The 22,489-nt window shown below is 42.3% G+C and overlaps 1 protein-coding gene across 1 annotated transcript in view; it reads right to left on the reverse strand.

Annotated features, from left to right (window-relative positions):
- TIAM1 (TIAM Rac1 associated GEF 1) overlaps positions 1-22,489 on the reverse strand; it is a 139,079-nt gene that overhangs the window by 59,770 nt on the left and 56,820 nt on the right. The window contains exons 4-7 of the mRNA XM_066621633.1: positions 18,238-18,679; positions 12,247-12,419; positions 5,933-6,166; positions 4,074-4,259 (exon numbers count right to left, since the gene is read on the reverse strand). Of these exons, the coding sequence (XP_066477730.1) occupies positions 4,074-4,259; positions 5,933-6,166; positions 12,247-12,419; positions 18,238-18,679 (1,035 nt within the window). The remainder of the gene's footprint in view (positions 1-4,073; positions 4,260-5,932; positions 6,167-12,246; positions 12,420-18,237; positions 18,680-22,489) is intronic.

The following is a 22,489-nucleotide window of genomic DNA, read 5'->3' on the forward strand; positions in this document are numbered from 1 at the left end:
GTTGTCTCTCCCAATGGCAAATGTCACAATCCAAGTGCAATTATTGGCTTAGATTCAGGCCTCCCATCCACATATCTTTTGTGAAAGAGGGAGTGGTACAAGATATGGCAAGAATGATTTATTTGAAGGGGAGAAAAACCACTCACATTTCCACCAGTCTACTTAAGTAGACAAACTTCTTTTTAGGAGAGTCTCATTGAGATACTTCTGAGAAATACAGTTATCTGGCATGAAACTAAATACAGAAATGAGTGGGAGCTTATTAGATAAGACAGATAAATCTAGTCCAAGTTCTTCTTTCCTTTTGTAAAGATACAGCTGGATCATTTCTTAATTCAGTATGTGAAGAGCAAATATAAATAGCGATGCAGAGAGTTCAGTTGGGATTATTATTTTCAGGTTTTTCTAAAAAAAAGAAAAAAAAGTTGTACATCGTTCCAAGGATCATCAAAGGCTTCCTTCTAAAGAAGCTATGAGGAGGGCTAGGAACAGCAGCCCAGCCATGAGGTGAGCTGATGTGGCTTGCATCAGGCTGGGTGGTAGGCGGAGCAGCGGATTCGTGCTGCCTTTCACCCCAAGCCTACCATGGCTTCCCTCCAAGTCAATGCCAACATAAGCTTCATTGATCTGCTTCCCAATTTGCTTCTTGTTCAAGCAGGAAACAGATGATCCACTTCTTACCATACTCCCCAAGTGGTTTTTACAAATGCAGAAGTGAAGCACTTCCAATTTTATTTACAGGAACTGTGCACACGTAGGAGTTTGTTAGCTCACAGGGTCCCTTTAAATGAATAGAATAGAATAGAAAATTTATTTGTCATTGTTCCCGTAAACACAAATTAGGTGCTTTCGCAAGGTAAAACAAGACACAACCCACGCAAAACAACAATACAACAAAGTCAGGCAGACTACATGTACAGTCACCACATCGATAAAACTCTGTTCAACATATCACTGTACCCCCGCATTTAATCTAGACACTGCACTGGGATAAAAACTGTTCTTTAATCTACTCATTCTTGTTCTTATCACCCTATATCTTCTTCCTGATGGCAATAGTTCAAAAAACTGATAACCAGGATGTGAGGGATCTCTCAGGATTTTTAAGGTTCTCGACATACACCTTGTACTGTGAAGCTCCTCCAAAGAAGGGAGGGAACAGCCAATAATCCTCTGAGCAGTGTTGATAACTGTCTGGAGCGCTTTTCTCTCCACCACTGCACAACTTGCAAACCAAACACAGAGACAATAAGATAAGATGCTCTCTATGTAGCTATGTAGATAAAAAAAATACCGAAATGAAACTGCACTTCAGAGTTTGCAGAAACCACATAAGGAGCAATGTAAGGGGCTTTCCCCTCCCTGCAGTGCACTGCAGCAGTGGCAGGTAGCATCTGAGTTTGAGCTACCCTTGACAAGGAAGATACCACAAATGAGGAGGCAAAGAAAAAGTATGTTTCAAAGAACTTCCACTACAGAAATTGCATGGTTAGCCTGAGATTCCTGGGAGCTGAAAAGGAACTGCAAACAAATCTTCAGGAAGAAGTTTTTATCAACTTAGATTAGAGACAGACAGTCATATAAAAAGAGGACCCACTGCCCATTCACAGTCCTGCATGCTGCCCTTCACGAATTCAACAGTCAGACTAGTAAACCTGCAAATTAAATGCTGATTGAAGCTTTCAAGCCTACCTCCTTTCTCACTCCTGCTTCTTCCATCTTAGCCTGGAGAAAGTTAGCCAAGCACCCCACCAGGTGCCTGAGGTGGAAATGTGCTACTTCCTCCAGTCTCAGCCACCCAGCTGAAGGTAGTTTTGTCCATCTGTCCCTAGGCTGATGGCACCTGATTGATGGCTATGCTCATTCATCAGTTTAATTACAATGGTAGACTCAAAGAACAGCTCAAAAATGTACTTCCCTTTCTTTAAATTACATCTTTTTCTAGCCTTAGCCAGACACCAATCACTAAGGCTAAGTTGTAACATGGCACAGCTTAACCCAGTCAAGCAGAATTCCTACAAAAGAAAGGAAGGGAATTTGAAGCACAGCATGGGGAGGAAGGAGCAAGCCCTTCCTCTACCCATTTTATTCAATCCAACCCACTTTTTGTTACTATTATTTTTTCCCCACCAATGGGATCACTTTCAGTCATGGACTCCCACCAGAAGTGAAACATTTTTTCCCCCACCCCAAAGAGAAGCAAACAGGAAAGGAAAAGCTTTGCCTCCCCTCTGCCCTTTCAGCCTCCATCCATGCCCCTGGGTTATGGTAGCAACTTTTTCTTGACACCTATGGGTCTGCTACTTCCCATCAGGCTTGGGCACTAAACTGGCCCAAGAATCCCAAGCGTTTGTGATGGGACAAGCAAGAAACATTTTTTAAAAATCAGTCCCTAAAACAAACATCACAGGCAGCAAAAGGTGTTTTCCTTCTATAGGTCTATATGAGAAGCTATATGTAGATTCTAAGGTATTTTCTGTTGTTGTTGCTGGGTCTCATATTGACTGAGGGTATTAGATTTTTAGTATCTAGAATGAGAGCTGCAATTCTTTACTGCCATCATTGTTTTTATTTCGCTGCAGTACTGCTCCTGCCCCTTTTAAATATTTTATTTCTACTGTTCTCATTTAATTTTGCTCTGTTTTATTTTAGCTTTCTGTTCTGTTACTGTGGTTTTTAACTGAGCTTTGTTAGTTGCCTTGGAACACTCTGGAAAAGACCTGATATAAATCCTGAAAATAAACCAAACCAAACACAAAGCAAAAACCTGGGAGACAAAGCGCTGAGTCTCGCAAAGGCTTATAGGCACAGACTGATTCCCATGAGAGAGTTAGAAATTGCTGGAAGCTAGAAATGTTTAGTGCATCGTAAAAAAAAAAGAAATGATAAGGAAAATAGGATGGCTGCAGCATTTGAGGTGTGCTGAGTCAGGCTATGTGGACAGCTCTGTACTGTCAAAACTGGCTGGCAAGTGGTTCTACAAGGGTTCATGCAGGAATTTTTCTTTGCTCCACCTATGAGTGCTGTGCCTCAGTGAAAGAGCACCTGTTTTTTTACCATATATTTCTGCCAGGATGCAGAATAGATCAGGAAAATCTGGATCAATGTCATCATGGCCATTAAAGGACTGCATGTGTGGGCACTGCGGAGGCCAGTCTGCCTGTTCCAGCACAGGATAGGATTGGGCTGCGCGTGATAGTTTATTCTATTAAAAACATTTCGTAATGTAAGCATGATCAGCTCTAGAGAAACTGTTCCAGCATTAAAAACTTGAAAGGTTCAGCTCTATTCAGTTTTGCACTTCAGGACAGAAAACTTTTATTAATAGCAGCAATCTAAACAATGCTTATGTTAAAAGCATTTCAGTGTTAAAAGCATTTCACTTTAAGAAGATAATAAAAGTGTATTATTTTCTTCCAATCTGCACAACAGCCTTGTAAGGCAGGGCTTTTCAAACTGGGCAGCCTGAGGGCCCTGGATTCTGCAGAGGCAGAGGGTAGGCAGCAAAGCCGGAAGTGGAGCGCAATCACTGCACTTTCACTTTTAGAAGGTTGGGGGGCCCTGCTGACAGTCGCGCAGGGCTCCCCGCACCCCCTGAAGGCTGCTTCAAGGACTGGTGAGTACATGCCAGTCCCTGTGCCCCCCTTAGTGATGCAATCCTGGGTATCACGTCCCCGCCTCCCCCCACATCCCTGCAAGAACTTACTCTCTCCTAGAGAGTTTGAGAACCGCTGTTGGAAGTATTATGACCCCCCACATTGCAGCTGAGGCTGAGAGGCCACCTACTGAGTTCATGGCAAACATGAGAGTCAAACCAATGTCTTCTTAAATCATACTTCAGTCTCTTTAGCCATAACATTACAACCAGCTCTCTTTTGTTATAGAGAAAGGAAAGAATTTGGCAGATATAGTGCTCAGTATTTTGGTGATATATAAACAGAGACCATGTATTGCACTCCTCTCACTGAAATGAACAGAGCTTGTACAGCAACTGCGCTCCCTTAAACTTCTTATAAAGCACCAAGTGGTTTCTCTTTCAGTAACAATGACCTCTGGCATCAGTTTCAACTCACCAGTGCATGAAAAGAAGACACTGAAAAGATTCCAAGGCGGCCCATTGCATCTTTCGTTGGACGACTTGCAAAGGCAAGTAATGTTTTTGGATTTGGCAGTTCCCCTCCTTGGAGGCTTGCTAAGTAACAACGATACCGAAAGAGATCCATTTGGAACTGCTCCAGGTTCTGTTCCCACACAAAGATCTATAAAGAGAGGTAGAGATTGGAGAACAAAACAGGTAAAAAGATCACAATGGCAAACAAAGTTTAAAGTACGCAGACACCATCATGCGTGTGCAAACAACAGATTGCATCAAGTTCTATCATCCATTTTGCAGGCTGATTACATTCCTAAGGACGAAAAACAAATGTTAACTTTCTAAATTAGAGCAAAGTATCTATCTTTCTTTTCAGAATAAGAGATGTCTTGAGACAATTGTTTCTTTGTTACAATGTTCATTAACAAGATAAACATTCTGGATTGAATTTCCTCTCTACTCCAGATTCTCCTTTCAACCCCAGCATCATTGGGAGACCATTTTTGTGCAAACATAACAGAGAACTGAAAGATGCCAGAACAATGAGATCTCACATAGTGAATAAATCCCTATACCAATAGCAGCAATTCAAAAACTAGTGCATTTTGTCAAAGGACCAAAAACAAAAGACTCCGTCCATAAGTTGGTATCTCTCAGTTGCAGAATGTCATCTTCAGACTGTGGGAAATCTTCACAATGCAAACTTACCTCTTTAACTAGAATTTGCAGCAGTCCTGGTTATTAAAGAGCTGCAGTTCAGCAAACTTCAGGAGGGCCTGCAGAAGTGTTTGGAAGCGACATTCATTTTTTGGAAGCAACTTCTGGTTTGACCAGAAGTTGCTTCCATATCATTCTTTGGGACATTCTGAGGCCAATATAATGGCAGCAGCAATACAGGATGCTGAGAGAGAGGTTTAAGCCCCCACATTATCTTGTTGACATCTAGCGCATCTGTTGCCACCACATCCTTTAATGGACGGTGGAGTGAATACTAATTCCTCCATGGTCATTCAAGGAATGGCAGCAGCTCTGGACACTGGGGCGGATAATAATGGAGAGTTAATGACTTCACCAGGCTGATCTCATCAGAAGAATCACCATTCCTCTGATGCTAAGTGAGAATGCTGGGCCCAGTTTTCCCTCCATCCGTCAACAGTAGATGAGGAGGAGGTGGCAGCAAAAGTATCCCAGGACACCAAGAGAAGGCAGGAGTGGTGGCACTGGAGGCCTGTGGAGGATGAGGAGGGCTTACCTCTCTCCCTAGGCATCCTGTATCAACATCACCTCCTCCTCCAATGGCTAGTGCAACTAACTGCAACTATTATAGGAAGTAGTGGCAATGGCACTGAATGCTGAAGGAGAGAGGTAAGTGAAGCAGGCAGGGGTCACTCTCCCTCTTATTCCAGTTAACAGTGTCACTATCAATGCCAAAATTAACGATACTGTAATAGAAAACAAGAGCTTGGAGGCTGTGTAAAAGAACAAAGAAGAGCATGTAGTTCACAGCAGTGGCAAAATCTAAATATCATGGTTATTCCTTTAAGAGTTAGAAGGAGAAAAAAGATATGCAGTGGGGCTGCAGCAGTAAAGGACACAAGTGTATGGAAATTTGTGTGTCTCTTTCCTCAAAAATTGAGGATTTAAATGCAAGAAAATGTATAATGGAGACACTTATAACAAAGTCCCCGTGTACAGCAGAAATGCCAATGCCAGCAGTATAGTTGAGATGTCATGCAAAACAAACTTGACGAGCATCTCAGTTTTGCAACTGCTCCTTCAGACCACCCCAGCAAGCAGTTGAATGCATGGCTGAGTTTTAATGCATACAAGTAAGCTTACCTGATCAAGAATGGTCTTTTTCTTCTTGGAGTCTCTTACAGAGGACAAACTGAGGAAATGCATTTCTCCCATTTTCTTCATCTTCTCATCCATGTCAATTTTCTGCTCCAGTTTTTTAATCTCAGTTTTCAACAATTTGACAGTATCTTCTTTGTGATGCTGCCGCGCGACAGCTGTTGCACAAGCAGAATGAACCGCTGTGATCCAGTTCTCCAGTTCTGTTTGGCTAGAAGTCTGAAAAAAAGAGAAAAGCAAGAATCCTCCTGATTTACAATGTTTTTTTAAAAGACTCAGTTTTTTCCTCCACTTTGCTTGTAATGAATGTAACTGAAAAAAAGAAAAAAAATTCTACTCTTACAGGCATTCACCTATATGTTTAATTTGTCGTTGTAGGCCTGTATTCAAACCTTTACCAGTGTCAACAGCTGCAGAATGTTCACCAGCAATTGCTAAGGTATTATCTTTCTTACCCACCAAAATGCTATAGTATGAACAGAACTATTTAGATTCATCATTAAGCCAGCAAGAATGCATGCCTATGCATTTTTATAGAATGATTACATTGTTAGGCTGCAACAATTCATAACATACTTAATGAACATGGTGTTTGCTGTTATTATAACAGTGGCGAAAAGTACAGCGCTTCCCTGCTGATAATAATTAAATATTGTTGCTTTAATACACAGTACCCATATGAGGCTACCCTTTGCTTTATAGCTGAAGAGGGAAACCAGTAATGAAAGGAGTAGCCCACATCAAAGAGCAAGTGACTTGAAGAGCAACATAAGATTGATAATAAGTTTGAGTCACACTCTACAATGCTACAAAGATGGGATAGCTACAAAAAGGAAATAATTTTCACTCTAAACAGCCACAAAGAAAACCAGATGGGATGCTAAACAGAAAGGCTCATGTTCCCAACTCTTAGATTATGACAAGTTCTGTTCCTCAGGGCAATACAAGAATTAAATTAAATGAGATCTTAAAAGGTCCTCATCTGTAAACGGATATTTTGCCAAACATTCACTAATGTCTCTACAGCATGTCCTTTTCACATTATATAAATGTCATCTAAAATATTGAAGCCTTTGCTAGTTGAACCAATGAATCTTCATATCCTCTTTCTCTATTATTTTCCAGTGGTATAAATTTGGCTGGAAAATGTTACAAATTTCAGGGATAGTCTTTAAAATGCAAAGGAAAAAAAAACTTATATGTTCTAATAAATTCTTAACTTAGGATTTTAAATCAGTTTTTAAACTCATCCTATTAAATATTAAGAACAGTCAGAGGGAGGAGATATCATGTGTGAGAGGGAAGGGATCACTCCCACAGCCTAACCATGATCCCTTAACCATGGTTAAGGCTTAAACCTGAACAGGCCCCTAGTGTCCCAAGGTTCAAATCAGTTTGATATATTCCTTTTTTTCCTTACTCTTTTCCTCTCATCCACATTTTGAAAGTGTCAGTTTGTGCAGAGATTAACTCTAATTTCTTATTCCTCTTCCCCCTACCTTTCCTCTAACAAACACATAAAGCTGCATTCAGTAAATGGTAACAAATTCAAACATTAATACAGTATGTGACTTAAGGTGGAGGTGTCTAGAAATACCAAATTAAAAGAAATCCTATAATAATAATAATAATAATAATAATAATAATAATAATAATAATAATAATAATAATAATAATAATAATAATACAGGTATTTATATACCGCCTTTCTTGGTCTTTATTCAAGACTTTATTCAAGGTGTTTACATAGGCAGGCTAATTTAAATCCCCGTAGGGATTTTTACAATTGAAAGAAGGCTCTATCTTTCAAGAGCCACAACAATTCAGGTGTTTCATTCTGATCTGGCCTCCATCCTGGCCTCCATCCTCCCACACTCAGAGCAGATGGAATAGCTCGGCTCAGCTTGTCAGCTGCTTCAAGGTCGCACGGTGCCGGTGGCCTCGAACTGGCGACCTTGTGGATGTTATCTTCAGGCAAGTGGAGGCTCTACCCTCTAGACCAGACCTCCTGCCCAAATTTCCCTCCTGAAATTTCATTTCAGAAATTATATAGAGCAATTCTGATTATACTGCACTGGAAGTGAAGGTCAAAATATTTATCCACATGAAAGTAAGGCATTTCATTATGGCAATGCTTTGCCTGGATGATTTAAACTCACAATCATATACATGTGTTTACCCAGGAGTAAGTCTCACTGTGTCCCAAGTGAGTGAGTATAGGATTGCTGTCTAAAGTTGCATTGCAGAGGAAGGCAGACTGAGCTATTTAACACTTTGAGACGAAGAACTTTTCCGCCTCCAAAGAAATTGCATGTAACTGAAATATGAGCACACAAACTAAAAATGACATGGCAAGCATCTGGTAACACCACATGACTTTCAAATTTAGTGGATGTGTGTAGGCCTGGTATTAGCTCCCTGACTCGAGAGGAAATTAGGAGGAGGTGTGTGACATGTTTGGATGTAAGACAGAACAGAATTACAGCAATGTCTGAAGCTTGGCTGTATTAAATAACCACCGGTTTATATTTATATACATATATTTTCCCCATTGAGCTTTCAGCTGTATCAGCAGTTTTCACTGAACACAGAGTGGTACATGAGATAAGAGCTGTCACGGAGCTACACATTTTGAATTATAGGCAACAATGATGCCTTATAAAGAAGCCTTTCAGACTTCATAATTCTGTTTACACATACTACTATACATTTCCATGAATTGTGTGGGCAAAGGGATATTATTAGTAGCTCAAATGATGTATACGCTCTAGTGATTCCCTAAATAACAAATCAAGCTTGGGGGCTACGGTAACTTGCAGATTATTTATTTCCATAATTATGGTTGATCATTCTTCCCTTCTTCCAGCTCCATCTCTGATTCACCTTCCACTCTTGATACATCTGCTCCTTTGGATTTACAAGGGCGCCACTACATAGCAGACAAATAGTTTCACATATCTCAGCAAAATAATCCATAATTTATTCTTTTTTTTCCCCCCAAGGTTCATTTTGTGCTCTTTCCCACAAGAGGTTACAGGGAAACCTAGCTCTGACTTGACAGCAGAGGGCTTGTAATAAATAGGGTTCTATGTTACCACAAAAGCCGTGCACTCTGTGTGACCTTTTCAGTATTTAGCCTCTATGACATTCCGAGAATGAAGATTTTAACCAAACAAAATGCATCTGCAAGATGTTGCAATGGGCTAAGAAGTTCCAACTGGAGAGGATCTTCACAGTCCACATCAGGGGAGGGAAAACCCCAGCCTGTGGGCCATTTGTGACCCTTGGGGACCCTCAATCTGGCCCGAAGGGAGCCCCCAGTCTCCAATGAGTCTATGGCTGGAAACCGTTGGAGCCTGCGCTGGCCTGTGACTGCTGGTCACAACCGCTAGACACAAGCTGTGAGCCAAGTTACAGCAAGGTCTTTTATAGTCTCCATGTGTTTTCTGCTTTTCCCTGGGCATTATTTTACAGACTTTTTATTATTTTATTATTTTACGGACTTTGTAAGTTTTCACTGTGCAAGTGGTATGTGTGGCAAACAGTTCATAGTTCTCATGTGGTTATGCAGGTCTGTATTACATTTCTTATGTGTGTTATAAATAGGCTCAGTAAAATTCATTCATTCATCTAAGTTCCATCTCCAATGTATTCATTTATGTTAATTTATTGTTTAAATTTGAAATGTAAATTAATTCTTTTTTTCCTGGTCTCCAACACAGTGTCAGAGAGATGATGTGGCTCTCCTGCTAAAATGCTTGCCCACCCCTGGTCTATATCATTAATACTGTTTCCATTGCAGTTAGCCGGCATTTTACGCGACGGTTACATTCTGAGGTCAGTGCATAAAGCCAACATTGTGTATAGTTAAAATGCCTTTAAAACAAAAAATGTGCTGTCTCTTTAAGAACTAAAAGCACAGAATGTATGAGAGACATGCAAGAACTGAGAGAACAGCAGCTTCATTCTCCTGTTTCAGACTTGCTCTGTGGTATGAACAAAGTAAAGGGAAAGGGGGGGGGATGGAATTGCCTGCACTCTTGTTTTCTTTTTGGGAGGGGGCTAGGTGTTTATACAGTGCTTGAATTTATGCAAGACTTTTGTGGGTAAGTTGTGGACCAACTGTACTTCCCATGCTGTGTACTGGTATTTATTTCCTGGCCACCTCAGTCTCATCTAAGTGCAACCGTCAGGCCGACAAACCTACTTAACACTAAGGGATCTATTAAAGTCAGGAGGGAAGGAAAAATTAATTCTAACAAAGGGAAATTATGGCACTGCAAGAGTTCCACCTGCCCTAAAATAAATAATTAACACAGGGCATAATACTGTGATACTTTTCAATTCCACCAAAAGCAACAACTTTACTTTGAGGATGCAACCCTAAGACCAGAGAGACTAGGACTAGTTTGCAGAAGTCCACTATTTAAGATGTGCTCCTGAGGCATGTCGGTTAAAAGAGAAGAAAGAAGTGCCTGAAACAATCTCTCTCTCTCTCTCTCTCTCTCTCTCTCTCTCACACACACACACACACACACACACACACACACACACACACACGCCCACATATTCCATTTGCATCTTTAAAGTTACTTGGGAAGAAATTCAACCACTGAGAAAGCAGGTTCCCAAAACGAGAGAGATAAAAGAAATGAGTACTAGCCGGGATGACCTGCAAATAAATGAAACGATTATGCTTTCTTGAAATGGGGTCATCACCAGAGTCTTGCTTTTATAACCTAAAAAAATAAAATGCTAAAGTTCTGAATCATGTCATTAGTGTTTAGGGAGCACCTTGAGGATTGCTTTGTTCAATGGTTTTCAACCTATGTTCTGGATACACACTCCGGGGTTCTTTGAAAGCCTATCATTGGTTCTTCAACCAAAAGATAGGTCATGACAGATAAGCTGCTGACAAAGAGCCCAAACCTATGGGCTCTGTGTGCCAGCACCGAGCTCCAGCACCGGTGCTGTAAGGCATGTCCACGACACCCTGAGTGTAAGAAGCACTGGGTCCAGCGCTGCACAGACACAGCACAACAAGTGTTCCAAGTGACAGTGAGGGTGTTGGGGCGGGGGGAGTGGTTCCGGGGTGGGGGGACAAATCAGGGCAGGAGAAGAGTGGGATTGTCAGAGCCCTGTCCATCGTATCCTATCCTCTGTGTTGGATGCAAAGCCTGACATGAATGAAGGCTCTCAAAGTTATGCCAGCAAAATAGCTGGCACAGATTTGAGAAGCCCAATGTTGAGGACTGTGGCTTTCCCTAAGGGAAGGGGACGAAAGGAGACCTTCTCCAAGGAGACCTCCAGAGGCCTCGGTGATTCTGCTGGATACAACAGTAGTCATTTTTGTGCCACTACACCCAGTGGTGCCACCAGGGATAGGTTTGGGCTGAAAGATTGCTTCTTCATCCCACTATCCATCTTTCCCTGCAACATGCAGCAACAAGAAAGTTTGTTTCTCGTTTGCTCACACAGGTCAGCGCTGGCCTATACTCTGCACGAACAGACTGCGATCCTAAAATGTGCTCAAGAATCTTTCAACACACAGTGAGTTCCTTGGCAAACAAGTGAATCTGGAAATAGAATCCTAGCAGGTAGAAACTTTGGAAGCCACTGATCCCATCTACTTTTCTAAGGAAGAGCATCCTCAACAGAAGCATCTCAGCTTTCCCCTAAAAAAATTCTGTAGAAGACTATTTTACGACATCCCTAGGTAGCGTCTTCCTTGGCAAAAGAAATGAAAACACAGTTATATATGGAAGCAGAGAACAAAGCTATAAATGAAATCATCTGCAGCACTTGAACAGTGTGCCATTCTCGTATCTATAACATGATCTACAATATAAAGGATTATTGGACTGTAAAGTATATTTTTCCCCATTCACCCCACTTTAGACATATTAAAGGCACATTCTTCTGAGCTCTCCTAGATCCCCAACATTATTTCCATGTGGCAGGAGATGGTGCCCCAATTATGTCACAGCATAGTCACTGATCTGCATAACATAAACTGACCGTGCTAGGAAATCAGGAGCCAAACCTTATCAACAAGGATGCAAACCCAGATTGAGCAAAATTGTGAAACTGTTTGGTTACATCTTGACACTTGAATGTTATGAATCCTGCCTGCTGCATAAACAGGGACCACCCACTGTTAAAAGTAATTAAGTATGGTCCATATTCAAGATATTTAAGGCACCCATCTTGGAAATGCTGGTGTACCAGTTCAGGTCATTGCCTGAAGGATGTGCTAAGGAAGACAAACAGTTGTGTAACAAACCAAGGACAGAACAAACCTGAAACAGAAATGCATCTCCAAGGGAATTGCTGAGGCAGAAGACATAGTCTTTCTTTGGGTGTTCAGGCACTGCTTGCACGATGCTGTTTTCCACCCAGACTGCGTGCTTTGGGATGCTGTTGTGGTCTATTCCAGATCTGCCATCACTTTCGTAGAAGAATAATGTACATCCTTAAGAAAAGCAGCACAGCATTAGCAAGCCTCACAACTGAAGCACTGGTAAACTACTGACTGCATTTGTATTTGCCAATTACTAAGGTAACTTTGCAGCCCTCCTGGAATAGGAATTTCGTATTTGTGAATTATGCACAACGCTTGAAGAACTTTTGTATTTCAAACGTTCTTCAAGATCCTTAGGAACCAAAATGTTTATTTGAAAAGTGCACATTTTCTACTACTGATGATTATGGAGAAGTATGCCAACAATATGTGGTAGATGTCAAAACTCTTCAGGCAGCTCCAATACGTAGACTCAAGCATACTGCCATTATAATGTACGCAACAGGCCTGAGTGGGAGAAGCTTTAGGCAGCTGGACCAGAAAGAGGCTGGTACTTACTCTGTTACATATATATGGTATAATTACATGGTAATTGCTTTCAACTGAGCATAGATTAATCTGTTTGATCTTTGGACAGGCTTAGAGCCCAATCCTAAGCATGTCTACTCAGAAGTAAGTTCCACTATAGTCAATGGGTCATAAGAACATAAGAACATAAGAACAGCCCCACTGGATCAGACCATAGGCCCATCTAGTCCAGCTTCCTGTATCTCACAGAGGCCCACCAAATGCCCCAGGGAACAAACCAGATAACAAGAGACCTCATCCTGGTGCCCTCCCTTGCATCTGGCATTCTGACATAACCCATTTCTAAAATCAGGAGGTTGCACATACACATCATGGCTTGTACCCCATAATGGATTTTTCCTCCAGAAACTTGTCCAATCCCCTTATAAAGGTGTCTAGGCTAGACGCCAGCACCACATCCTGTGGCAAGGAGTTCCACAGACCGACCACAAGCTGAGTAAAGAAATATTTTCTTTTTTCTGTCCTAACCCGTCCAACACTCAATTTTAGTGGATGTCCCCTGGTTCTGGTGTTATGTGAGAGTGTAAAGAGCATCTCCCTATCCACTCTGTCCATCCCCTGCATAATTTTGTATGTCTCAATCATGTCCCCCCTCAAGCGTCTCTTTTCTAGGCTGAAGAGGCCCAAACGCCGTAGCCTTTCCTCATAAGGAAGGTGCCCCAGCCCCGTAATCATCTTAGTCGCTCTCTTTTGCACATTTTCCATTTCCACTATGTCTTTTTTGAGATGCGGCGACCAGAACTGGACACAATACTCCAGGTGTGGCCTCACCATCGATTTGTACAACGGCATTATAATACTAGCCGTTTTGTTCTCAATACCCTTCCTAATGATCCCAAGCATAGAATTGGCCTTCTTCACTGCCGCCGCACATTGGGTCGACACTTTCATCGACCTGTCCACCACCACCCCAAGATCTCTCTCCTGATCTGTCACAGACAGCTCAGAACCCATCAGCCTATATCTAAAGTTTTGATTTTTTGCCCCAATGTGCATGACTTTACACTTACTGACATTGAAGCACATCTGCCATTTTGCTGCCCATTCTGCCAGTCTGGAGAGATCCTTCTGGAGCTCCTCACAATCACTTCTGGTCTTTACCACTCGGAAAAGTTTGGTGTCGTCTGCAAACTTAGCCACTTCACTGCTCAACCCTGTCTCCAGGTCATTTATGAAGAGGTTGAAAAGCACCGGTCCCAGGACAGATCCTTGGGGCACACCGCTTTTCACCTCTCTCCATTGTGAAAATTGCCCACTGACACCCACTCTCTGCTTCCTGGCCTCCAACCAGTTCTCAATCCACGAGAGGACCTGTCCTCTAATTCCCTGACTGTGGAGTTTTTTCAGTAGCCTTTGGTGAGGGACCGTGTCAAACGCCTTCTGAAAGTCCAGATATATAATGTCCACGGGTTCTCCCGCATCCACATGCCTGTTGACCTTTTCAAAGAATTCTATAAGGTTGGTGAGGCAAGACTTACCCTTACAGAAGCCATGCTGACTTTCCCTCAGCAAGGCCTGTTCGTCTATGTGTTTTGAGATCCTATCTTTGATGAGGCATTCCACCATCTTACCCGGTACGGATGTTAGGCTGACCGGCCTATAGTTTCCCGGGTCCCCCCTCTTTCCCTTTTTAAAAATAGGCGTGACATTTGCTATCCTCCAATCTTCTGGCACCGTGGCCGTTTTGAGGGACAAGTTGCATACCTTAGTCAAGAGATCTGCAACTTCATTCTTCAATTCCTTAATAACCCTTGGGTGGATGCCATCAGGGCCTGGTGACTTATTGATCTTTAATTTATCAATGAGGTCTGAAACTTCTTCTCTGTTAACCTCTATCTGACTTAACTCCTCGGTCAGGAGGGGCCGTTCGGGCAGCGGTATCTGCCCGAGGTCTTCTGCCGTGAAGACAGATGCAAAGAACTCATTTAATTTCTCTGCCATCTCTAAGTCTACTTTTATCTCCCCTTTCCCTCCCTCACCATCCAGAGGGCCAACCGCTTCTCTGGCGGGTTTCCTGCTTCTAACATATTTGAGGAAGCTTTTATTATTCCCCTTAATGTTGCTGGCCATGCGTTCCTCATAGTCTCTCTTGGCCTCCCATATCACCTTCTTACATTTCTTTTGCCACAGTTTATGTTCCTTTTTATTCTCCTCATAAATTCCTGGTCTCACTCCCAGGAAAGTGTTGATAGGATTGTAGCCTTAGACTCTGCCTATTTAAAGGTTAGGGTCAGTTTTACTATATTCTTTATTGAATAGGTTAGGCTTAGTCAGGACTGGACAGCGAAGGGGAAAAACATCAAAAGGAATCAGAAGTTTCCACCCTTAAACAGTATTTTTTCCTACTGCTAAAGGTCATAAATGAGGAGGGAAAGAAAGCAATTTATCACTGCTTTCTTTACCTATTAATCCTAGATCTGACTCCATCTCCATATAAAAATGTGAAAAATAAATAATAAATTTGCCAAATGAGGCTAAAACATCTATCCAAAGTTAAGTCAATACAAGGGAAAGAACATCATAGGGACCATCATGCCCTATGATGGTCCTGTAGAGACATTCAGGTTTTCAGACACTATGATTAAACACTCATCCGGGTAGTCTCAACAAAGGATGAAATCCTAAAATAATGAGTAAACCCCACTGAACTGGGTTTTCACTGATGGGATTTACTTCTGAATAGACCTGCATAGGACTGTGCTGTAAGGCACTGTTGCCAGCATGGTTGAGCACACAAGTGAGACCTAAATGAGCATGGCCTGCAGTAGACATTCATGATCTGGCCTATTAAGGAATGACAGTCACTTCCCACCAAGTAACTGTTTGCAGCCTCTTGCAAAAACAAATATATTCAGAAATGTGAGACTCAGACTTTGGAAGGGCAAAGACACATTTTTAGAATTTTTTTTCAGATAGGTTCTTGCATGTGATGTTAATCTACAGTGCAACTTGAATCTAGAGTATTTGAGAGATTTATTTCCTTGTAACTGCACATAATAGGGGTTGCTGTAATATTACAATTGTCCTGCATTTTACATGCACTTTACTTGCATGAATTCAACTACATGTGTTCGGAAAACAAAACACAAAGTAAAAAAAACAATTTAAATTATGCAGGTGATTCTGCTTGCCATTCCACTTACTAAATATATGCCCCACAGTGAGCCTGAGATTGGAGAAAGGAGCTGCTGTTCTCTCAGTTGGTCTCAGTTCTCCTGTGACTCTTGCAGTTTTTAAAGAGACCATACATATTTTTCAGATATAAGGGATTTTCAAGGCACTTTTAAGAGGCCATGATTTTGGCAACTGGGCAGAATAGTGCCTGCACATTTGGAAGCAAAGTTCTGTTCCAACAAGGGCAGGACCCTTTTTTAAAAATGCAAGTTTGCTATCTGGGCGTGTCAATGGTTCCGTCAGATGGGGTGTGGCATGCACAGAATCTGGGCCAAACCCAACCAACCATGTAAAACGACTGCCCTAGCAATTTAGGCAGAGCCACTGTCAGCCTAACCTGTCAATTTGGAAGTAGCTGGACCTTGATCATAAGAGAGCACAGGCAGAATGAGAAACAGACTTGTACACTGCAGTCCTAGACAAAACTATCTGAAAATAAACTAAACGAATGGGACCTACTGCCAATAGGGTTTTGACTGGGACACAGGATCTCAAGAGTCTTAGAACTCACCACACCGTGATGCTTTTCCTGCTGGAATAAACTATTCTTTTCCCAGATTTATATTACTATCACCACATCCATAAATGTGAATGGGTAGTACCCTTTGTTTAAATATACACATATGATTCCTGTTTGTAGACCCTTTGACTAAATAAACATCACTGCAGATCCACTTCTAACATTCACATTCATTGAGGGTGAAGACTGATGTAATTTGCTGCATGCACAGTTTCAGATTCAGTTGCACAAGTGAGGAAACAGGAAATGAAGGTGTCCTTAGGAGCACTGGGATCATTTCCTGACAGTTTCCATTAATTTTTATTGTCTGTGCACTTACACGCTCCTATTTGGAATGAGCTTTTCACAAAGATGTTGGCACACATTTTAGGCGTTTTTGGTCTTGTTCGTTTTTTAAAAATTTATATGTGTGTGTCCTTCTTCCTGTGATCTCAGATTCACAACAATCCTTTGCCACATAGGATAACTTTCTGAGCTACAAGACTGAACTCAGACCCTGAGCGCCGCACCTTTCCATGGACAGCCCTGCCATACAGTCCCGATCGCCCGATTAAAGAGGTGAGTTTGGCCTGGCAGGGACACAAGAGTCCCTCCCCAAGGGGGAGGGGAAGGGGGCTGGGTCTGGCAGCTACGGCGGACCTTTTGAAAGGGCACGAGACCCAGCCCTCTTCCTCCTTGTGCACGTGTGTGGCAGGGGGCCTTCTGCTGCGCTAAGGTTGAGAGGATGCACAGGAAAGTTACCAGGAGCATTGGCAACTTTGTGTCTCGCGCTGGTGGCAGGGTGGTAATGCATCCTGCAATTGTGTTCTCGCTACCTTACATGTACAGGGGCGACGGTGTTCATTTGTCGGAGGAAGGCGCAGACATCTTTCTTAAGGACTTGCAGGACAGCCTTAAGTTGCTTCTTCCCCTGTTTGGGAGCGGGGGGGTCAAGCGCTAGGCTGACCCCTCCTTGTGGAAGGTGGTGTGGGTTAGGAGGCGTGAATGGGACTTTGGCATGCACCTTCAGGCTGCATAGGCAGGGCAGAACCCTAGTTCAGTCCTCAGGGGCTCGGTGGCACGAGGACGTAGACGGGGCCCTGGCCGGGACCACGGGGCACACCTCAGAGGCTCAGCGGCTCGAGGTGGCGCAGTCCGCGGTCCGGCTGCCTTCCCCTTAAGGGATAGACATGGATGAGACGCGCCGCCCAGCAGCGGGGCGCGACTCGAAGTCGGGTGCATGCCCGCCTGGGGGCAGAGGTTTTTGGTACCGCCCAGAGGTCTCTCCCCGCACCACAGGGGCTTCACTGCCTAGGATGCTGCAGGTCTCAGCCTCTGCTTCTCTTGCTAATGTGAAATAAAGTGGCCCTTTCTCCCATATCTGTTGTCTCAAGTGTTCATTGGACAGTGCAAAAACAAACATATTAACTAAATAGTGGAAGCCCCCAGTCCTATAACAAATGGATAGGAAGTGATTTTAACTGATATTTGAGAATGCATCATATTTTCTCTGCTTCAAACTAGCATTACTCACCGTTAAATTGGCTGCTTGCATATATAATGTAAGCTTACATACATACATTACACATAGTTATTTATTTATTTATGTTTTTACCCCACCTTTCTCCCCAAGGGGACCCAAGGCTGTAATATCCTACTGCTGTTAAATAGCTTTGACTTCTGTACTCTTTGATGTCTGGCTAAATAGCAAAAATGCGTTCACTGTACCTTTTAAGGAAACCCAGTACTGTTTCCATTTCCTCCGTGTGGCTAACTCCACCTTCTTGTTCTTTTTGTGGACAAGGAAGTTTTTCACCGCTAGACCACCAGCTTTCCGTACAGTCCCCTGGCCAGCCGTAAGGAGAATGTCTGACTGGCCCGGGGAACTCAAGGTTCCGCTGCTCTGCTCATCACTCAGGGCAGAGCCAGCTTCATCCAAGTTATCGTTGGTACTGCTCATCTCCAGCTCCCTCCGAAAGTTCTCGTAGACCCCCTGACGGGCCCCATCAGTAGAAGAGCTGCCACTGTCACTGCCAGCAAAAGCCCGGCTGGTGGTTGGAGAATAGCTGGAGTTTGTGGCATTGGAACGTCTAGAAAGGAGGTCTGTGTCGGTAGCTGCGCCCTCAATCCCGCTGTCAGCAAATTCACTTCCCTCGCCTGTATTAACATCCTTTTTAAATGAAAGAAAGGAAATGTTATGGAGAAGCAATTCAATCAATAGTTAAAATATAAACAAGTGTCTGCATTTAAATACCATTCATTTCTTAGTGGAACCTCCATTCCAAAATCCAGCATTCCTGCTATGCTCAGTCCTATGTAAAATGTATTCCATTTACCTGACATATCGATTATTCTTTTAGAATATTTGATTCTAAAATGTATTTATTAAAATATTTACATTCTGCCATCTAGATGTTCTAGCACCTCTTCCATTGGCAGCTCATCCACCAGCTCTTCTAGTTTTAAAAAATGCTCCAGTGGCATGCTCAGTAGCATGCTGCTGGGGGAAAGTCTGGGGCCTTCTTGCATGCACTGTTGACTCTCAGGCCACCCACTGAAACAGGTAAGTCAGTGGGAGGGGTGGGGGAGGTTGGAACAGGGATGGGGAGGGGCAAAACCAGGTAAGTAGAGATGTAATGGGGATAGGGAGGGCTACAAGAAAGGGTGGCTCTGGCAGCAACAGTGAGCACTGGATCCCATCCCCCTTTCCTGCAGCCTCCATGCCCCCAGCCCCCTTTCTATCCACAAACTTGCCCTAGCGAAATTGCTAGAGCAGATCTGAAGGGACCCACTGCGGAGCGAGAGGCTTATAGCAGTGTAAAGGATTTCAAATTCCCTCTCGCCTCTGAAGCCTCCTGCTCCGCCCTGCCATCTACTGAATACAGCACACCTGTTTTTGGTGCAGCTGCACCAGCAGGGTGGTGGTGGAGAGGACTGGGCTCTTCAGCTACATGGAAAAACACTGCACGTTTCATGAAACCTTAAATTTTATCCAAAGGGACCCTACCACAAGCACAAGATACTTCTGCTGACACAAGGGGAATTTCAAGATTTCGACCAACTTCCCCAAGTTGAGCCACTACCTTTGTTTCTGTCCTACAAAGGCAAATAATTGAATACCTTAGAGATAAAATATAGCATTTTAACTCCCATTCCATGATGCTTCCAAAAGCTTTCTGCATCTTATTAATATGCAACAACTAGAGTGTACATAGTTCATGCTTTTTTTAAATTAATGGACTTCTTCCCCTCTTCCTCTGAAAAGTGAATAGCAAATATGGGAGAGTGGGGAGATGAAAACCCTCAATGGAAGGATGATTGTTGCTGAAAATTCTATGGGGAAAATGCTAAAGATAGATACATTCCTTATGTAAGAGCATTCATCTTTTCCATCTCTTCAGATTGTCACTTGAATACTCATCTTCAAGAGGAAATGCATGTTAAAAGCTGCTAATTTCCATCTCTTTATCATTAGAGGATAGTTTCAGAAAAGGAGAATTTAAAACACATTAAAATTCCGCCCCCCAAAGAACTGGAGCACTGTTTTGGGCAGGAGGAGTGGGGGAGCTTTCCAGCCAGTGCCTCAAGAAAAAGTTCCTGCAAATCTGATTGCCGAACAAGAGGATGCTCTAAGCAATCTAAGTGGGACAGCTGCTCCTTAAGCAGAACTCCCATTGAAGTGGTGAAGAACAAGCACACCACTTGGAGCAAGAGGTTTTCAAATGCTAGAATATTGTGAATGATGACTGGCTGATGATGAGCCTGTTCAATACATTTGGTTATGAATAAAACCTCTCTCATGCATACTGAGAGATGCTTCTGCAGTCTGTCACATACACACACAAAAGCCCTTGTACCTACAAAATGTGGAAATTTAATACAATAAGCTATGTCATTATACATTTTTTTTTTCTCACAGAGATAAGGGCCTGAGGCAGCAACACACAAACTTATTACAGCACACCCTCAATAAAGAACAATTAAATAGCTGCAGGACTCCTCTGGAAAAAGTCTGTTGAGCAGGGCATATTCAATGTAACAAAAACAACCCATTTCCTCTAGCCTGCTTGGTCCTGAGAGGTCTTCAGATAAACAGGGATTATCAGGATGCACCACATGTTAAGAAGGACATTGACAAGCTGGAATGGATTCAGATGAGGGCATCAAAGATGGTGTAAAGTCTGAAAAGCAAGTTCAACAAGGCTACTTTTTAAATAAAAGCAAAATAATCAGGAAAAGGACCTGGAATAGCCATATGGAGGAAGGATTTCACAGTCCACTTCGGCTGGCGGCAAGGGCTCTGTACCATACATAAGCATCCTCAGGCACATAAATTGTGCACTTGACTGTAGTACTCCACGCTCTGAATTGTGGAGGCTAACAGTACCATTTTCTCATGACACATTAGAACAAGAGAGGCTTAGAGACCACTAGGAAATCACAGTGAGAGTTATGGCACCTTAAAAAGGAACAAATGCATTGTAGCATAAGTTTTTGCAGACAAAGGTCCCCTTCAACAGATGAAGCAAACTATAGTCCACAAAAGCCTATGTCTTAATGGTGTTACATGATTTTACATTGTTTTTCTGCTGCTACAGCCTAATATAGGCTAATGCCTCCCCTTCCTTGAAGCTGTTGCATTGGGAAATACAAACTGATTTTTTAAAAAGTCAAACCAAATTTCTTTTAAAAAGAAAATAAAGTCAGGGAATCTTAATTTAGGAACTAGATTGATTATTTTTGAGGTGAGTGGGCATCAATGTATAGCAGGTTTCATTTCAGCACTGTGCAATGACAGTTTTAAACTGACACAACCACCGTAGTTAATCTAGACCAAGCTGTCAAAATGGATAAAATATAAGAGTCTCTCCTAGAAGGATTAAATGCTCTTGTGCTTGGTTTTGTTGTGTTTTTTTTTTAGGAAAAGTGGGTCACCCTTATAAGTAATTAATTCCTAATTCCATCATAATTTAATGGTTACTTGATATTTAAACACTCTGTGTCTAGGCAAATCGTTCTGCATAATTACTTCGTTTCTTGCTACATATATTTTTCCACTTATGTTTCTAAGAATTACTTTAGTGATTCATATCTCATATGGGCCAATCAAAAACAACACAAACATATTTTTAATAAGAGCTGCTACACTGGAACATGACTGAAGGACATGAGAAAATATTATTCTGAAATACAGCTGTTTTAAAAATTGCCTTATTTTTTTTATTCCCAAAATAAATATTTGATTGGTTTATTTTATTGGGTTTTGTAATCCTGACACATTGCTTCCATCCCTTCCTCTTACCCTCATAAAATTCACAGCATCCTACAACATGTTAAAGTTGGAACCACAACAAAATGCTGATCGACGCTTTTATACTGAGCAATATAACAGACAGACTGCATAAAAAGTCAATAGTTATGACCTGATTTGAAAGAGAGAGCCTTATTGTGTACGTGCAATGCAAATAGAGTGGACATTATTCAAAAACTAATGTTGATTTCTTTAATGTACAAATGTAGTATTAATACTTTAATAATTTAAGTAAGTCTGTCTCTGTAAAAATTACGGTGGCATGTGTCAGCATGTTGCCATTTTGCCCAGCACCCTTCTGTGCAGTTTGGCAGAGGTGTGAAATTGATGACCTCTTATTGGGTGGGCCAATACTGGTGGTGGAGTGAATTGCTGTTGTGAGGCAAGTGCACCTACCTATCTTACAGTTTCACTCATCAACCCGCTCCTGCCCGTCCTTCATTCAGCCTGAGATTAGCTAGTTGCCCTTTATGGGAGACGGGTAGGAATTTTTTGCTGTCAGTCTGATTGGCCCAGGGTCTGGCAGTTTTTTTAGCCTACCCCAGACTGGTGCGTGGTGGTGTGGTTAAATCTGTTCATTCCTCCTTTTTCTTCCTGTCTTTTGGTCACTTGATAAAGAGGTCGTATGGACTGAGTAGGTAGGAATTGACAGCTTGATGTCCATTCTAA

Source organism: Tiliqua scincoides, chromosome 3 (genome assembly GCF_035046505.1).
Source record: "Tiliqua scincoides isolate rTilSci1 chromosome 3, rTilSci1.hap2, whole genome shotgun sequence".
NCBI classification, from domain to species: Eukaryota; Metazoa; Chordata; class Lepidosauria; order Squamata; family Scincidae; genus Tiliqua; species Tiliqua scincoides.